Source organism: Podarcis muralis, chromosome 2, assembly GCF_964188315.1.
Source record: "Podarcis muralis chromosome 2, rPodMur119.hap1.1, whole genome shotgun sequence".
Classification (NCBI taxonomy): domain Eukaryota; kingdom Metazoa; phylum Chordata; class Lepidosauria; order Squamata; family Lacertidae; genus Podarcis; species Podarcis muralis.
Genome location: NC_135656.1, coordinates 35,000,914 through 35,016,232, shown reverse-complemented (window position 1 = coordinate 35,016,232; position 15,319 = coordinate 35,000,914). Strand labels below are relative to the sequence as shown.

The 15,319-nt window shown below is 44.4% G+C and overlaps 1 protein-coding gene and 1 long non-coding RNA gene across 7 annotated transcripts in view; one reads left to right on the top strand and one right to left on the bottom strand.

Moving 5' to 3' along the window:
- Positions 1-15,319, top strand: part of RECQL5 (RecQ like helicase 5) — a 50,283-nt gene that overhangs the window by 2,210 nt on the left and 32,754 nt on the right. For all 6 annotated transcript variants that reach the window (XM_028716893.2, XM_028716896.2, XM_028716892.2 and 3 more), the window contains 6 exons: positions 450-571; positions 1,235-1,753; positions 3,237-3,342; positions 4,683-4,794; positions 5,056-5,218; positions 6,889-6,974. In XM_028716893.2, coding sequence (XP_028572726.2) covers positions 450-571; positions 1,235-1,753; positions 3,237-3,342; positions 4,683-4,794; positions 5,056-5,218; positions 6,889-6,974 — 1,108 coding nt within the window. The remainder of the gene's footprint in view (positions 1-449; positions 572-1,234; positions 1,754-3,236; positions 3,343-4,682; positions 4,795-5,055; positions 5,219-6,888; positions 6,975-15,319) is intronic.
- LOC114590620 (uncharacterized) lies at positions 9,554-13,840 on the bottom strand. Its single transcript, XR_003705136.2, has 2 exons — positions 13,191-13,840; positions 9,554-10,160 (listed from the first exon to the last, which is right to left on the bottom strand). It is a non-coding gene; the product is annotated as an uncharacterized LOC114590620 (long non-coding RNA).

The following is a 15,319-nucleotide window of genomic DNA, read 5'->3' as shown; positions in this document are numbered from 1 at the left end:
AAGCTAGAGGATAGGATCTGAACCAATGGCTTCAAGTCACAAGAAAGGAGATTCTGACTCAACATCAGAAATAACATTCTGGCAGGAAGAGCTGTTTGACAGTGGAATGGACTCTCTCAGAAGGTGGTGGACTCTCCTGGTTTTTAAGCAGAGGTTGAATGGCCATCTGTTACGGATGCTTTAGTTGAGATTCCAGCATTTCAGGGTGTTGGACTAGGTGACCCTTGGAGTCCCTTCCAACTCTACAGTCTATGATTCTGTGTAACAAGTGTTCTATTTTTCTGTTAACTATCAATTTATTGTCTTGCCAGCACAATGTTTATATAGATATTTTGTAAATGTTATCAGCTTTCCCCAAAACACTTAGTGTCCATGCCCCCAGCCCAGAAATGCAGATAAATATATTTGTGTTTTTAAAAGCCTTGATTGCTGCATTGTTGCCTTTACAGGGGAGAAGGATGTCTTTGTATGCATGCCCACTGGCGCAGGGAAATCCCTGTGCTACCAGCTTCCAGCAGTCCTGGCAACAGGAATCACTATTGTCATTTCACCTTTAATTTCACTGATTCAGGTAATACCTCTTATTGTAAGAAAGAATGGAATCTTGAAGAACCTGTTGTGTCTTGCTTATGGTCAAAAAAGTAAAATTTGAGATGATTGAAATAGAATAGGTACCATATTAGCTGAATCCACCTCATCTGTGGTGTCAAGTTGGCCAAACACAGATCATAGTTATGTTAGTGTATAATTCAGTGGTGTGCTATATAACCTGATAGAAATAATCCTTTTTATAATAATTCCTAATATTCTTAATGTATTGGATGTTTGAGTGAAGAAGGTTTTTCTGTGTTTTTTTTAATGTATCTGTTATGCAGATAAAAATGCAATATATTGACACAATTCCCTGTTCTCGAAAGTAAACTAATATGGTTTCTTGAACTTCACTACCTCAGAGAAACAAATTGATTACCAGACATTGTAAAATTATCATTGCTAATGAAATAGACTAGAGACTGACAGTCTTGTCATTTGATTATGTTGGGCTGCCTAATTACAACCAGTTTATGTAAAAGAACAATATTTTAAGTCTTTAAAATAAATATAACACGGAGATGTTTTTTGCAAACTACAGGGCTGGTGGTAAAGCCTGATTGATTAGAAATATATTTGTATGACAGCTATTTTGGTAGAAGGATGCTTTCCTCTAAGCGCCTTGCTCTTTTTTCTTTCACAGGACCAAGTGGACCATTTGCTCTTGCTCAGAGTGAAAGCCAGCTCTCTTAACTCCAAGATTTCTGCTCAGGAGAAAAAGGCTATCTTAGCTGACTTGATGTGTGACAAGCCTCAGATAAAGCTCCTCTACATCACACCAGAGATGGCAGCTTCCTCTTCCTTTCAGCCTACCCTGAAGGTTCTAGTGTCTCGAAACCTCCTTTCCTACCTAATAGTTGATGAGGCTCACTGTGTTTCTCAGTGGGGGCACGACTTCCGACCAGACTACCTGAGACTTGGCTCTTTGCGCAGTCAAATACCCAACACTCCATGCATAGCCCTGACGGCCACAGCCACTAAACAGGTCCAAGATGATATTATTGCATCGCTTAAGCTAAAGAGGCCTGTTGCCACTTTCAAAACACCTTGCTTCAGGTCCAACCTGTTCTATGATGTGCAATATAAAGATACCTTAACGGATCCGTATGAAAACCTGAAACAGTTCTGTCTGAAGTGTCTTGGGCAGAAGAATGACTCCGGGGTGAGTTAAATCTGTAGGAAAGATTTTGTTTTTAAAGTTTTCTCCCCTGTCTGTCTTACTCTAGGCAGCTTTCGTTTTAAGTGGATTGGAATATATTTCCTAAAACTTAACTTTATTGGGGCAGGGGATGAATGAAAGGGGATTCTCGATCAGCAGAGCAGATGGTAAACCGTTAACTCCACTTGGGAATAAGGCAAGGCCAATCAGGGGAAAAAACAACCTTTGGCTTGTCTAGAAAGGAGGAACCTTCCAGCTTTGGGCTCTGCCTTCTAGAGAAAAGCAGGGCAATGTGGTTGCTCCTGGGCTACTGCTTGGCAGTTGCTTATAGTCCTTAGGCGTATACAGGGACAGGGAGAGATTATAATGCTTTTAGAGCATTGGGTGTTGTGATGGTGCCCAGCGCTGTATGATCCTCCAGTTTGCACAGCCTCCAGCTGACGGGACAGCTGCCCAGGGTAGCAAACGATCTCCCTGAGCCCCTTGCATCCCCCATCAAGAGAGGGAGATAGCTGCCCAGAGTAGCAAGCAGATTCAAGAGTAGTGAGTAGACGTCTCCAAGCTCCCTGTATGTGGTGCTCTGCTCACCGGCAAAGGGAGTGGCGTGGGGAACCACACTGGGCATGTGCAGCACTCAGCATGCTCTCTCACTCTGCAGTCACTGAGGTGCTTCAGAGAAGAAAGCCACCACCTCTCCTGGCAGCCCAGCTCCAAACTCTGCCAATGGACTAGCAGGCCAAATTCTTTAATAATGTCCCTCAGCAAGGGCTCATGGACACCTTGCATGGGGGAGTTGAAGCAACTCTGTCCAGTGCTGCCATAGCCTCCATTTCCAGCCAGCAAGCATCGTAAGGGCACCCACTGGATAAGTGCCCACCTTTTACCCTGTTAATCTCTTCAGAACCCCTCACTAATTTGGCAGCCTGGTATCCCAAGGACCAGAGGCTTCGCTTGTAAAGCAATGCTGTCATTCACTGCGAAGGTAGGATTGAGAGATCTGTCAGAGTCATTCATAGAATTTAAGGACCAGAAGCCCTTCTGTGGATTTAGTGTTTATTGTAGTTCATACATTTTTAAAGCATTTCCCAATAACTTCTTTTAAGGGAGAGGAGGAAGAGTTAAATCTGAGATTCTCAAGAGAGTTGATTTCATTGGATTGCATGTTCCCTTCTATGAAATTCCTGCATAAAATATGTACAATGCTGACCATAAGGCATGCATATGAAAGGCTATTACCACTGGCTGGAATCCATCACAGCACTCAATTTCTTGTTCTGTCAGCACAAGGATTTCTGTTTGTGTGGAAAAGAGGGAAAGTCCTGTTGCACAAGTGGAAATCCTTTTGCTGACAGGGATGTGGCAGTTGAATACCACCCGTTGTTTTGTTCTTCTTGATACCTTGGATCTATACCAGCTCTTAATAACATTAATAGGTTTCCTTATGACACTTTGATTTATGTTGCCTACTCTTCCTCCCCCTGTGTAGCGCTACTCAGGCTGCGGAATTGTCTACTGCAGGAAGAGAGAAGTATGTGAACAAGTGGCTATTGAACTTAGCTACAGAGGAGTCAACTCCAAGGCATATCATGCAGGTAGAAAAAGCTGTGTTACTTTGATTCATAAGCATTTTTTAAGTATGCAAAAGAGTTCTTTATTCTAGCCTCAGGGTCCAGTCAGTATACTGTGGCTTGTAAAGCCCGGTCTTGACTTGTTTTTCTTTAATATGTTCTTTAGAATGCAAATTTAGTACCACACTGATATGATCTTGCTGAATAGAGTCCATTCCAAAGCACAGGGGCCTTATTATCCTGCCAGATCATTGTGTCAGGGGTAAGATTTCAGGTCGCTCAAAATTCAGGGCCAGAGGGAGTGGCAAAGTCCTGCATCTGTTCTGGACTGCACCTCTCTTCAGCATGGCCAATGGTTAGATATGATGGGGGTTGTAATCCATAGCACCTGGGAGGCACTGGGTTTGGGGAGGCTGATGTGTGTGAATGATTGCCATACCCCAGCATTCCTTTCTATTCCTAGTTAACTTTAGCCCAGCTCCCTTTCTCCTAGTCCCTTTTCTCTATGTGCTTTCTTATTGTAATTTCTCCTTTCCTGGACCTCCCCCAAACTTCTCCTGCTCCGGCTTGCTTTTCTTTGCCTCATGATTCTCCCACGCTTCCCTTCCTAGTCCTCCTGTTTCTTCTGCCATTTCTGAACGCTTATCTCAATCCACTACCTTCTTCCCTTTCCCCTTTTTATTTGGCTTGCAACTGGATGTTTGAATTAATGCCAAAAGTGTTGCTAAATTGAGTACTTCTGGTGTATTGACTTTCCCTGAAGCCCTTTGCACTCAACTTTGCTTTAGTTTCCCCACACATGAGTTCCAAGGGAAAACGTCTCATACTTGGCTTCTAAACTTGTTCTGTACTGCTTTTTCGATGATACTTCTTGTCAGTACTAGGTTGGGATCACAGGCAGCTATGCAAGGAACTGGAATGTATACTCTAACACATGCTCCCTGCCATCAGGAGCTGGGTCCTGGAGTGTCACAGGCTGTAGGTGCTGCTCTGTTGACCCAAGCAGGACTTCTAGTTCTTCTGCCAGGCCAAACTGGAAGCCTCCTTGCTTCCCTGCTAATCACAGTGCTTTACCGACCACATTTTTATTCCCTTTTGTGTCTGAAGGAGGTTTGGGGATCTGAGTACACATAGTCTTGGGAGCTTATGGAGTTAGACTCCATCCTCAGACCATGAGAATTCTGTTTTAGGTCTTGGATTCCCCTCACATATGCTGGCAAAACAGGATAGGAGAAGTAGGCAGGTAGATGGATTCAAAGACAACTAGGGACTGATAGGTTGGTGTGGTTTGCCCCTTGGTGATGACGGTAAGAGCAGAGGTTCTTCCTGCTGGTATCGCACTCTTGTCTTTTGCTTCTTCTCAGGACTGAAAGTAGCAGATAGAACATCGGTTCAGAATGAATGGATGGAGGAGAAGGTTCCAGTTATTGTTGCTACTATCAGTTTTGGAATGGGAGTTGACAAAGCTAATGTCAGGTGTGTGAAGTCATCCCAAATGGGCGATGCATACTGATTGTTCAATATACATTTGCTCAACATCTGGAAGAACCTGGTACCACTATATTTCCTTGCCTGTCCCTCTTAACAAAAGGGTGTAATTAACAGCAAAAATTGGGCTTCTCACAAAGTAGTCTCCCTTTTTTTGTATGCTTAGGTTGGTCTGGGATTTGTATGCAGTTCTAGTTTTGTTCAGCTAGGGATTTGAAAGTAATAGCTTAATTGTCTTACACCATGCAGATTTGTTGCACATTGGAATCTTGCACAATCTATAGCTGGGTATTACCAGGAGTCCGGAAGGGCTGGGAGAGATGGAAAGCCCTCCAGCTGTCGCCTCTATTACTCGCGGGATGACAGGGATCAAATCAGCTTCCTGATCAAGAAGGAACTTGCTACGTTGCAGGTGAGAGCCTTGTGTGACATGGTTCAATGCAGTTCACATGCCTTAGCTAATAGTCCTTTGATTACAATGAATTATATACAGTGGTACCCCGCAAGACGAATGCCTCGCAAGACGGAAAACCCGCAAGACGAAAGGGTTTTCTGTTTTGGAGGCGCTTCGCAAGACGAATTTCCCTATGGGCTTGCATCGCAAGACGAAAGCCCATAGGGAAATGCTGGCGGTCGGGAGCAAAGACTTTCGCCCACAGCCGGCCTTCAGAAGAGGACCTCTTCTGAAGGCCGGCGGGGGGCAAAAGTCTTTGCTCCCCCCCGCCTGCCTTCCCCCCGCCTGCCCCGGGCGATCTTAAAATGCTGGCGGGCGGGAGCGAAGCGTTCGCTGCCGACCCCCAGCATTTTAAAATCTCCAAGGGACAGCAGAGAAGTCTCTGTCCCGAGGAGATTTTAAAATGCTGGGGGTCGGGAGGGAAGCGCTGCCGACCCCCAGCATTTTAAAATCTCCCCGTGTCCCGGGAAGGTTTTAAAATGCTGGGGGTCCCGACCCCCAGCATTTTAAAACGCTGTTCCGAAGCGGGGAGTGGGGGCGGGGACACCTGCCCCAGCCGCCCCACTTTGGAACGCTGTTCCGAAGCGGGGAGGGGGGGCGGGAAGACCTGCCCCAGCCGCCCCACTTCGGAACGCTGTTCCGAAGCGGGGAGGTGGGGCGGGATCACCTGCCCCAGCCGCCCCACTTCGGAACGCTGTTCCGAAGCGGGGAGGGGGGGCGGGGACACCTGCCCCAGCCGCCCCACTTCGGAACGCTGTTCCGAAGCGGGGCGGGGGGCGGGAACACCTTCTGAAGGCGGGCAGGGGGCGAAAGTCTTTGTCCCCCCTGCCTGCCTTCCCAGGGGCTTTTAAATCGCCCCGGACAGCGGAGAAGTCCTCCGCTGTCGGGGCGATTTTAAAATGCCGCCGGCCAGCATTTTAAGATTGCCCCGGACAGCGGAGAAGTCCTCCGCTGTCCCAGGGTTTTTTAAAATGCTGGGGGTGGGAAGAAAAGCCCTTGTCCCCCCCCCCCAGCCTTCAGAAGAGGTCCGGGGACAGACTGTCCCCGGACCTGGTCTGAAGGCGGTTTCCCTAGGAACGCATTAATTGATTTTCAATGCATTCCTATGGGAAACCGTGCATCGCAAGACGAAAAAACCGCAAGACGAAGAGACTTGCGGAACGAATTAATTTCGTCTTGCGAGGCACCACTGTATTATGCTCTTGCATGGATGTAGTGTAATTGTATGTAATTTTAATTTTGTGAGGTCCTTGCACATGCTAATTAAGAGGACAAGATATACATTTTACTAAATATGTGGTAGTACAGAGACCTTTAGATTTCCCTACTTTCACTTCAGAGGGGCTACATATGGAGTCATTTGTTGCTGCATTAGAGAAGTACTGGAGGCAACACTAGGATGAAAAATATAATTTTAAGGTTTGGTTGCACTGAGGTGCACAAAAGGTGCACCTGAAAAGTTTGTGGTTTTACCTATGGGTAGCACTCCTACAGAGTTGAATGAATATTGGTTATAGTGTCACAATGCAACTAGAGGAAAGAGGCATAGTTCTGAAAGAATGCTTGCTTTTGAACGCAGTGCTTCTAAAAATAAGTGGTTTTGCTTATTTGTCTTTACCTTTCTTCAGGAAAAGCGAGGCTCCAGATGGAAAGACTCCAGTAAAGCTATGTTGAAAGACTTTGATGCTATGGTGGCCTTCTCTGAAGAACTGGGGTAGGTTTATCCTAATAGTTGATGGATTGGAGAAACATATATTTTTTCCCCTAGTGATTGGAATCTTGAGGGCTTTGCTTTTTATGACGTGGAAATGCAACATGATAGACTGATCTCATAATGGGGGTTTATGTGTATGTGGTAGCACAAATGGCCCATGTTGTATTACCTTTACCAGATTTCTGCTAAAGGTCTGGTAGGAAATCTATTCTACATATTACTGTATTTTTGGGACCTCTCACTAGCTTTAACTTCTTTGAAAAGAAAGGCAATATGAAACCTAATGGCTTGATGTAGAAATAATTTTAATTGAATATTGTTTAGTCATGAAGCTCCCTCCTGTGATGTATGGTGGTTCATTAGTTGTGAAACTTTGCATAGAAGTTTGGAATGGTCAGCCCTTTAGAGAGTTGGATATTTTGGATGGAATTCATTGCAGTACTGTTATGGTCGTTCCATGAGTGGAAGCTTTCCTGCTTGCCAAATGGAACAATTTCCTCTCTCCCATCCCTGTGCACTCTTCTGGGGTTTCTCCCAACCTCCCAAAGGGGAGGGCAGGGAATCTCACTGCATTGGTTCCTGCTAGCGAAACTATTTAGTTGACTCCAGCCTGTTGGGTTTCTATTCCCCTCACTGTACAGATATTGTGTAGGATTGGTTCATCACATGTCTGTGTTATGCATTCCAGCACCAACTGTTGGAATCATGGGAGCGGATGTTTACTGCACTCTGCTTCCATTTGTTTTTGCTTTCACTTCTGACTTCTCTCTGAGGAAGACCAGAGAGAGCAGACATGTTTTCTTTTGTTCTGCCTTATGCTTAATAAAGTAGCTTAGTGCTTAAAACCCCAGCTTAGCTCTGACTGCGTTTTATCTCTGCTGGACTCTGGATGTGTGCTCAGTGTCTCCAAGGCATGAGTCACTATAAATTGTCGGGGAAGGCTGTCGGAACTCCCTAGAGCTGCATGCTGATGGGAGAGACAGGCTCGAAACATTCCTGTCATTTGCCTGGGGGGTCGTCCATGCCTGCGGCCGACCCGACACAGCCCAATATGCACATATCCAGCAGAGGTCCTTAATTACAGACAAGTAACTACTACATAAATTGCAACCTGTACTAAATTGAGAACTCTGTACTTGAAACAAAATGCTATGCTGAAGCTGTCGCTGGCTTATTTTTGGAGAGAAAAGAGTGATATATATTTAGCTAACTCTAGGCAGATTATGCCCGTAATCTAACGCAGATACCCTACTACAGGTATGGTCATACGGTAGGAGCAAATAAAAATGCTTGACAGCTTTCTTATGATGCAGACTGCTATTGCGTTAAGTTGCTATTAAAATAGAATAAGGGGACAGGTAGAAGGCCATAGTTCCTTATTTTGATTTTCTTATCCTGTATAACTGTAATTTCTTGGTTCCATAGTCTGAATCTCGTAATGTGAATTTAGCGGGGTTCAAACCCATAACTCTGAGATTAAGAGTCTGATGCTCTACCAACAGAGCTATCCCAGCATAGAATATGTATTCAGTAATTTTGAAGACAAATTGGTCAGGCATTCTAAAGTAAGGTTACCTTTTTTGACTTATGCATGGTCTAAAACAGGGTGTTGAAGCACCCGGTGGCACTCAACAACATTTGATGCCCTCCCCCCCTCAAGCCCTCGTGCTGCTTTCCCACAGCTGGGTGAGGTGCTGGGCTTTAGGAAGACAGCATGAGGGTTGGCAGGGTGTCAAAATTTGGCCTCACTCCCACCCCACCCCGCTCCACCCCGTGCGACAAGGCAGGGGGCGGCCCGTGTGTTCCATGGCAGAGTATTCTTGTGGCTCGCGTGGTATGAGAATTTGGACGTCCCTGGTCTAAAATTTTGAAATAATTGTGTGTTGGTTGAAACAAAATATCCCTAAACTATTTAAGACAAGTAGTTTATAATACAATCCTTGAGTTCAGTTCTTATAGTTTTCAGTGGTGGCTGCCTAAATTCATATGAGAGTACTGGATGATAATAGCTACTGTTTTCCCTTTCTACTGTTGCTTCAGGGTCACTCCTCCCAACCTTGAGATATTCTAGCTGTTTAGGGTTCATGTGCTGATATTACAATGCTAAGTAGCCAATCAGATTTGGTTAGGTCAGGCATAGGCAAACTCAGCCCTCCAGATATTTTTGGGACTACAATTCCCATCATCCCTGACCACTGGTCCTGTTAGCTAGGGATGATGGGAGTTGTAGTCCTAAAACATCTGGAGAGCCGAGTTTGCCTATGCCTGGGTGGGCTAGGTGCTAAACTCTCTAGTGACAGATGAATCTCATTTAGAGAGAGCTATGTGTTCTATACTGGTCATCCTTTCCATTCAAGTATTACTAACAAGCAAAGTGATTTTTCAACCCTTTTGAAGCAGCCTGAAACATCTCTAAAAGAAAGAGGATCATCAATTATATTGAAGATTTTAATGAAATGGGCATTATTCCTCCACCCTTTGGCTCAGCTCTATCAGCCAGCTCTCTTTGGAAGATTATGGAAATAAAATAAGAATTGGGGGAAGGGATTCACGTGGATGCATTTTAAAAATACAGCTCATTTAGTCTCATTTAGTTTCACTATTGATTAGGTTATCTATACTTATACTGGTTGCAAAAGAAGAAAGACAAATGTACAATTTCAAGGAAAACTGAACATTCTTTGAATTTTCAAATTCTTACATGTCAGCTATTTCTTAAACAATTTTTTGTCACTTCCTTTGCTAGAAGTAGTTAGTTGTAAATCAGACCTGCTCGGGCACATGCTTCTTTAATGCTGATTTCATTTGGTGTCAGGCCTCGTGTGGAAGCTGGTTGTGTACCTTTGAACAGTGCCAAATTTCCTCTGTAGTATGTTCACTTGTACATGTGAAACAGGGGTGTCAAGAAGCAACAATACTTCCCCCTTCTTGGTCCCACTTCAGCATTCTTCAGATTCCACAGACAAGGCTGCTCTTGCTGTTTTATATGGGGCCAGATTTATTCCTTGGAGTTGAGCAGCAGCCAAAGATGGCAGCAAACAACAGGAGTGCAATGATAACCATGACAAATGAAGCTATTACTACCAGTCCCCCAAGAGCCCAGTCATCTGACAGAATCCGAGTTTTCAGATGTTTTAGAATGTCTTGAGAAGCAGTTTGTATTGAAGTGGACATCGTTGCCAGGCCCTGGATAATTAAAACAATATGTGAATTTAATACATAGACCACTGGAATAGGAGCAGCATCGCTAGGACAGTGTCAACTTCTATTGGGAGCAGAGGTGCCTGGTCCCCTTAGCTACTCTTTTAGAAGGCTTCAGGGGCCTTGTCTGGCCAAATTTCCATGAGTCAGGGTTGGTGGGTTTTATTAAGGGCTCCCCTGTATTTGAATATGCTTACCAGAGGTTAAGGCATCTAGGAAAAGAAAAATACTTTTGCCTGGCACGGAGAGATTCAAGTTTCAACTTGTTGTATATTGCTGCTATTGTCTTCTGAGAGATACAGAAACACACATTCTTTATGTTGTAGAAACATAATTGACTTTTACATCAATTCACAGATACAGGAATTAGCCACCATAAATATATATAGAAGTTAGCAAGGTTATTTTCAATTGTTTGCTCATTCTGCACCTTGCTGCATTTGCAGCTGCTCCTGTTGATTCTGCTGCTGTTAACAGCTGGGTGCCGTTACTGGAAATCCTCAACTTCCATTGCATTCTGTACATAAAAAGATGCTGAAACAGAAAAGGCCCTGACATAGGATTGGACTAGATGACCCTCAGGTTCCCTTCCAGGTCTACAATTCTATGATTCTAGCTAAAGTGTCGTTCCATTTAAGTGGAGGGGGTTTACTTTAATACGGATGTGTATGCCGAGAAATCTAGGCGTCTGCTCAAATAACATTTTCAAAAATTTGAGTCTTAAGTCACCAGAAATAGAAGTGAATTCAAGGCTTGCATTCCACATTAAGAGTGTTCAGACTTGTTATCTGTAAACAGATCTGCAGAACTTGCTGCCCCACTCTATAATGTAGCTGGCACTAGAAAAATGTTGAAATGAAGTAAAGAAATTACAGTGGTGCCTTGCAAGACGAAATTAATTCGTTCCGCAAGTTTTTTCTTCTTGCGAGTTTTTCTTCTTGCGAAGCACGGTTTCCCATAGGAATGCATTGAAAATCAATCAATGCGTTCCTATGGAAACCGCCTTTAGACCAGGTCCGGGGACAGGCTGTTCTGAAGGCTGGCGGTGGGAAGAAAAGCCCTTCTCCCCACCTCCCGCCCCGCAAGCTCCGGGGACAGGAGGGCTTTGCTGCCGACCACCAGCATTTTAAAAGCCCCCGGGACAGCGGAGACTTCTCCGCCGTCCCGGGGCGATCTTAAAATGCTGGCGGGCGGCAGCGAAGCCTCCGCTGTCCCGGGACGATTTTAAAATGCTGGCGGGCGGCAGCGAAGGCTTCGCTGCCGCCCGCCAGCATTTTAAGATCGCCCCGGGACAGCAGAGAAGTCTCCGCTGTCCCGGGAAGGCAGGCGGGGGGGAGCAAAGACTTTTGCCCCCCGCCGGCCTTCAGAAGAGGTCCAGGACCTCTTCTGAAGGCTGGCGGTGGGCGAAAGTCTTTGCTCCCGACGGCCAGTATTTTAAAAGCGGTCCGGGATAGCGGGAAAGCGCAGCGCAATTCCCTATCCCGGACCGCTTTTAAAATGCTGGCGGTGGGGAGCAAAGCCTTTCGGCCCCCGCCGGCCTTCCTGGACTTCTTCTGAAGGCCGGAGGGGGGCGAAAGGCTTTGCTCCCCACCACCAGCATTTAAAAGAGGTCCCCGGAGATTTCCCTATGGGCTTTCTTCTTGCAAAGCAAGCCCATAGGGAAATTCGTCTTGCGGAACGACTCAAAAACGGAAAACTCTTTCGTCTTGCGAGTTTTTCGTTTTGCGAGGCGTTCGTCTTGCGAGGCACCACTGTAATAGAGGATAGAAGCAACAGGAAGCAGCACTCCACTCCTTCTTTGAGTTCCTGCACTTTTACCCTATCACATCCAGAAATGGTTTCTACTGAAGGCAGACTGGATGGACTTTTCTCCCCGCCTCGCTTGGCTGTCATTATTGTTAATTTCTTGTGACCAAATGGTGGTGCTAAACAGAATTGCCCTTTGCCTCCTTGCAAATTTCTATACAGTTCCTTTCTTTTTGGAGCTCACCATGAAATTTCACATATCAGCACAGGCAAACTCGGCCCTCCAGATGTTTTGAGACTACAATTCCCATCATCCCTGACCACTGGTCCTGTTAGCTAGGGATAATGGGAGTTGTAGTCCCAAAACATCTGGAGGGCCAAGTTTGCCTATGCCTGTATTAGCATTTCAGTTGATGACATACATCCATTCAAAAAGATTTGCATCCTGCAAAGTGTCAAATGCTTCATATGTTACGGGTTTTTGTTTGTTTGTTTGTTCTTAGAGATTCCAATAGAAAGTCCCAAAGCAACTGTGGCTGAAATAAATATCTCACCCACTTAAAAGCCTCTTAGAATTGTAGAGGACTGATCTCTCCAATCACCTTTCAGATTGGAGTGCTTACAGGCCTATTGTTGTGACATCTAAATGCAACCTGACATCTCTTTGGAAGCAGCTTGTACTTTTAATTCCCCTGCTACGTTCTGTTCTCATTGAAAAGGGCATGTGGATTATTCCCTCGCTTCACATTTGCTGCTGTGCAGAAAGATTGGAGTAATTGGAGAGCAGAAAGAATGAAACATCAGCTAAATTTCACTGCATTTGTATCATTGCTTTCTGGGTTTTTGTTGTTTTCTCTCTTTTTGCCTTCATGCTGCATGAAACGAAGGATTAGGGGGGAATGTAACATTTCTCCCACACAAAGCCATGCTCAGTTTGAATCTCTCAGGCACGCTCCAGTTGTCTGCACCACAGCAAAAATATTTGGATAATGCTTCCTTGTTGGAATAAAAATAGTTTGCTTTAGCAAGGTCATATATGTGTACAGCCAGATTAATAAACGTAGAAACAGCAATGGGCTTTGTGCAAATTTCATCTGTAATCTGGAGGACCCTTAGTGACCCTTAAACCATTTCCCATAGAATGACGGAAGTAATTGTGGCACAAGAATAACTTAATAATTGTGGCAGTCTGTTCAGAGCGAACAGATCACTACAGATGATTCTAGTAAATTTTTGAAAAGTAGGAATAGAGAAGAACACTCTGCTCACCTTAAGCTGTATGTAGTTGCCTTTTTAGAACCTGTCTGCTGGGAAGACCTCCTTAATTGTGCAAAGAGAAAGTGTGTAATGTCTAATATCTGTTTGTACTTTAGCAAATTATTAACACAGCCAGGAGAGGGTGAGGCTTATCTGAAAGCCTGAATTATACAATCAGGCTTCATTTTATCCATGTTGTACTATTATTGATTGAGCCACCTCCAAAGCTCAGTAATATTTGCTTAGTTGGAGAAGGCACATGGGAGAACATGCAGGCTAAAACTGTTTCTTCTTTCTGGTCTTTGACCATACTTAACTAATTTTACTGGGCAGGATCCTTACTGGCGGGAACCCCCAGAACATTTTCGGAGGTTCGTGGAGGGAGGAAAGTCAGGAAAATCTTGTTCCTCAAGTGGAACTTGTTTTGTGCATGCATTCTCCACTTAGTGCTATGTTGAATCCCACCTGCTGTGTGTTACAAAGGTCCCACAACTGAGCTTGATCCAGCAATTGTGTGGAAGCAGGTAGATCTGTCACAAAAGACTGGCAGGAGCAACATAGGGAATTAATTGCCTTCTGCAGGTTTGTAATGATTAAATGTTTACCCTTTCAAAAATGAAGGTATGCATTAAAGTTCATTATTTAGGCTGGGATCTCATGCTTGTTTACCTGTGGGTAACTCCAGTTGAACTTAACAAGTAGTTGTGAATAAGAGTACACCGTAAGACTTGCAGAATTCTGTCAGATCCTTCACATAATTCTTTGTTCGCTTCTGGTGGTGCATGGTCGTGGTCTTGATGACTTGGGCAAATCTGATCTTTTGAATAAGTGCATCTCCTAAATGTAGGGGCTTTGCTATAGATGACATACCTTTTAGGAATGACACCTGTGCAGTTCATTGCATTGTGGCAATAATCCTCCCCCTTTTGCACGTGGTTGGTTCCATTCCTTTTGTCTTGTACACATGTAACTCTTTTGAAGTTCATTGGAGTGTAAACCAAATGTCCACAAGGTCTGCCTTTGTGGAAATGGATTTCCTTTCAGTTGCAAACTGTAGCTGGGCAGCTCATTCTTGGCTGCGCTTTAGCTTGCCCAGCTGCTGCACACATTTCCTGAAATAAACCAGCCCTTGCTGTATCTTATTAGCTCTGTGTACAAGCACACAGAGACCAATTGAAGAATTTAACCTTTTTTATTATGTTCTTTCCACAAATAACTCTAAAGTAACACTCTAAAATGTCCCTCTTTTTGTAAACTCTCCCAGTAAACTGCCTTAAATAAGATGTATGAATGCCACAAATATAAACTATTCATATCACATATATTTAAGAGAATGCATTTAACTACAAACCCCAAGCATATAAACAATATGTTGTTCCCCTTTCACCGTACTAAAGAACTGCCTTGTAACATGGAAACAAGGCAGGCTTTTTGAATGAGAAAGAAAACACTCAAATATGTAATATATATTTTGAAAGAGGGAAATATTCACTTTAAGGCAGGCAAGCAAAACGACATAGTGTTTTGGTGGCTCGGCATCCTTTTGTTTTCATCCTTTCACAGAAGACGGCTCGTTGTGTGTTTGCTCTCGTTGGCAGTTTTCCTTCCTTAATGGAGGCAGTGAGGGATTGGGGGGGGGGGAGTTGTTACTGGTGGTGTTCTTCACAGTCTCTGAAATCATATGCCAACTGCAGTGTTCCATCACCTTGATCAGACATCACATGTTCTTGTATTCTTGACACAACAATGAACCAAAAACTAACCCCTGTGTGTTGTGATTGGTTTTTAAAAGATTCAGAGACAGTGAAGAAGAGCATCAGTAATAACTCCCCCCCCCCCCCATCCCTCACTGCCTCCATTAAGGAAAGAAAACTGCCAAAGAGAGCAAACAGACAACGAGCCATCTTCTGTGAAAGGATGAAATTGTTTGTATTGTTGTGCTTGTGTTCTTGGCTGCAGACAGTTGGACATCAAGGAGGAAACACTGCTTATGTTGTCGTTTGTTCTGCTGAGCCATTGCACGTGGCTCGAAGTTCAGTGGAAACTGCTTGTATTCAACATCTTCCTGGAACTCCACCAGGTGGAGAAGTCTAAACAGTCTTAATCCTGGCTAGCTTGCTTGTGGCATTTTTGCACACTTT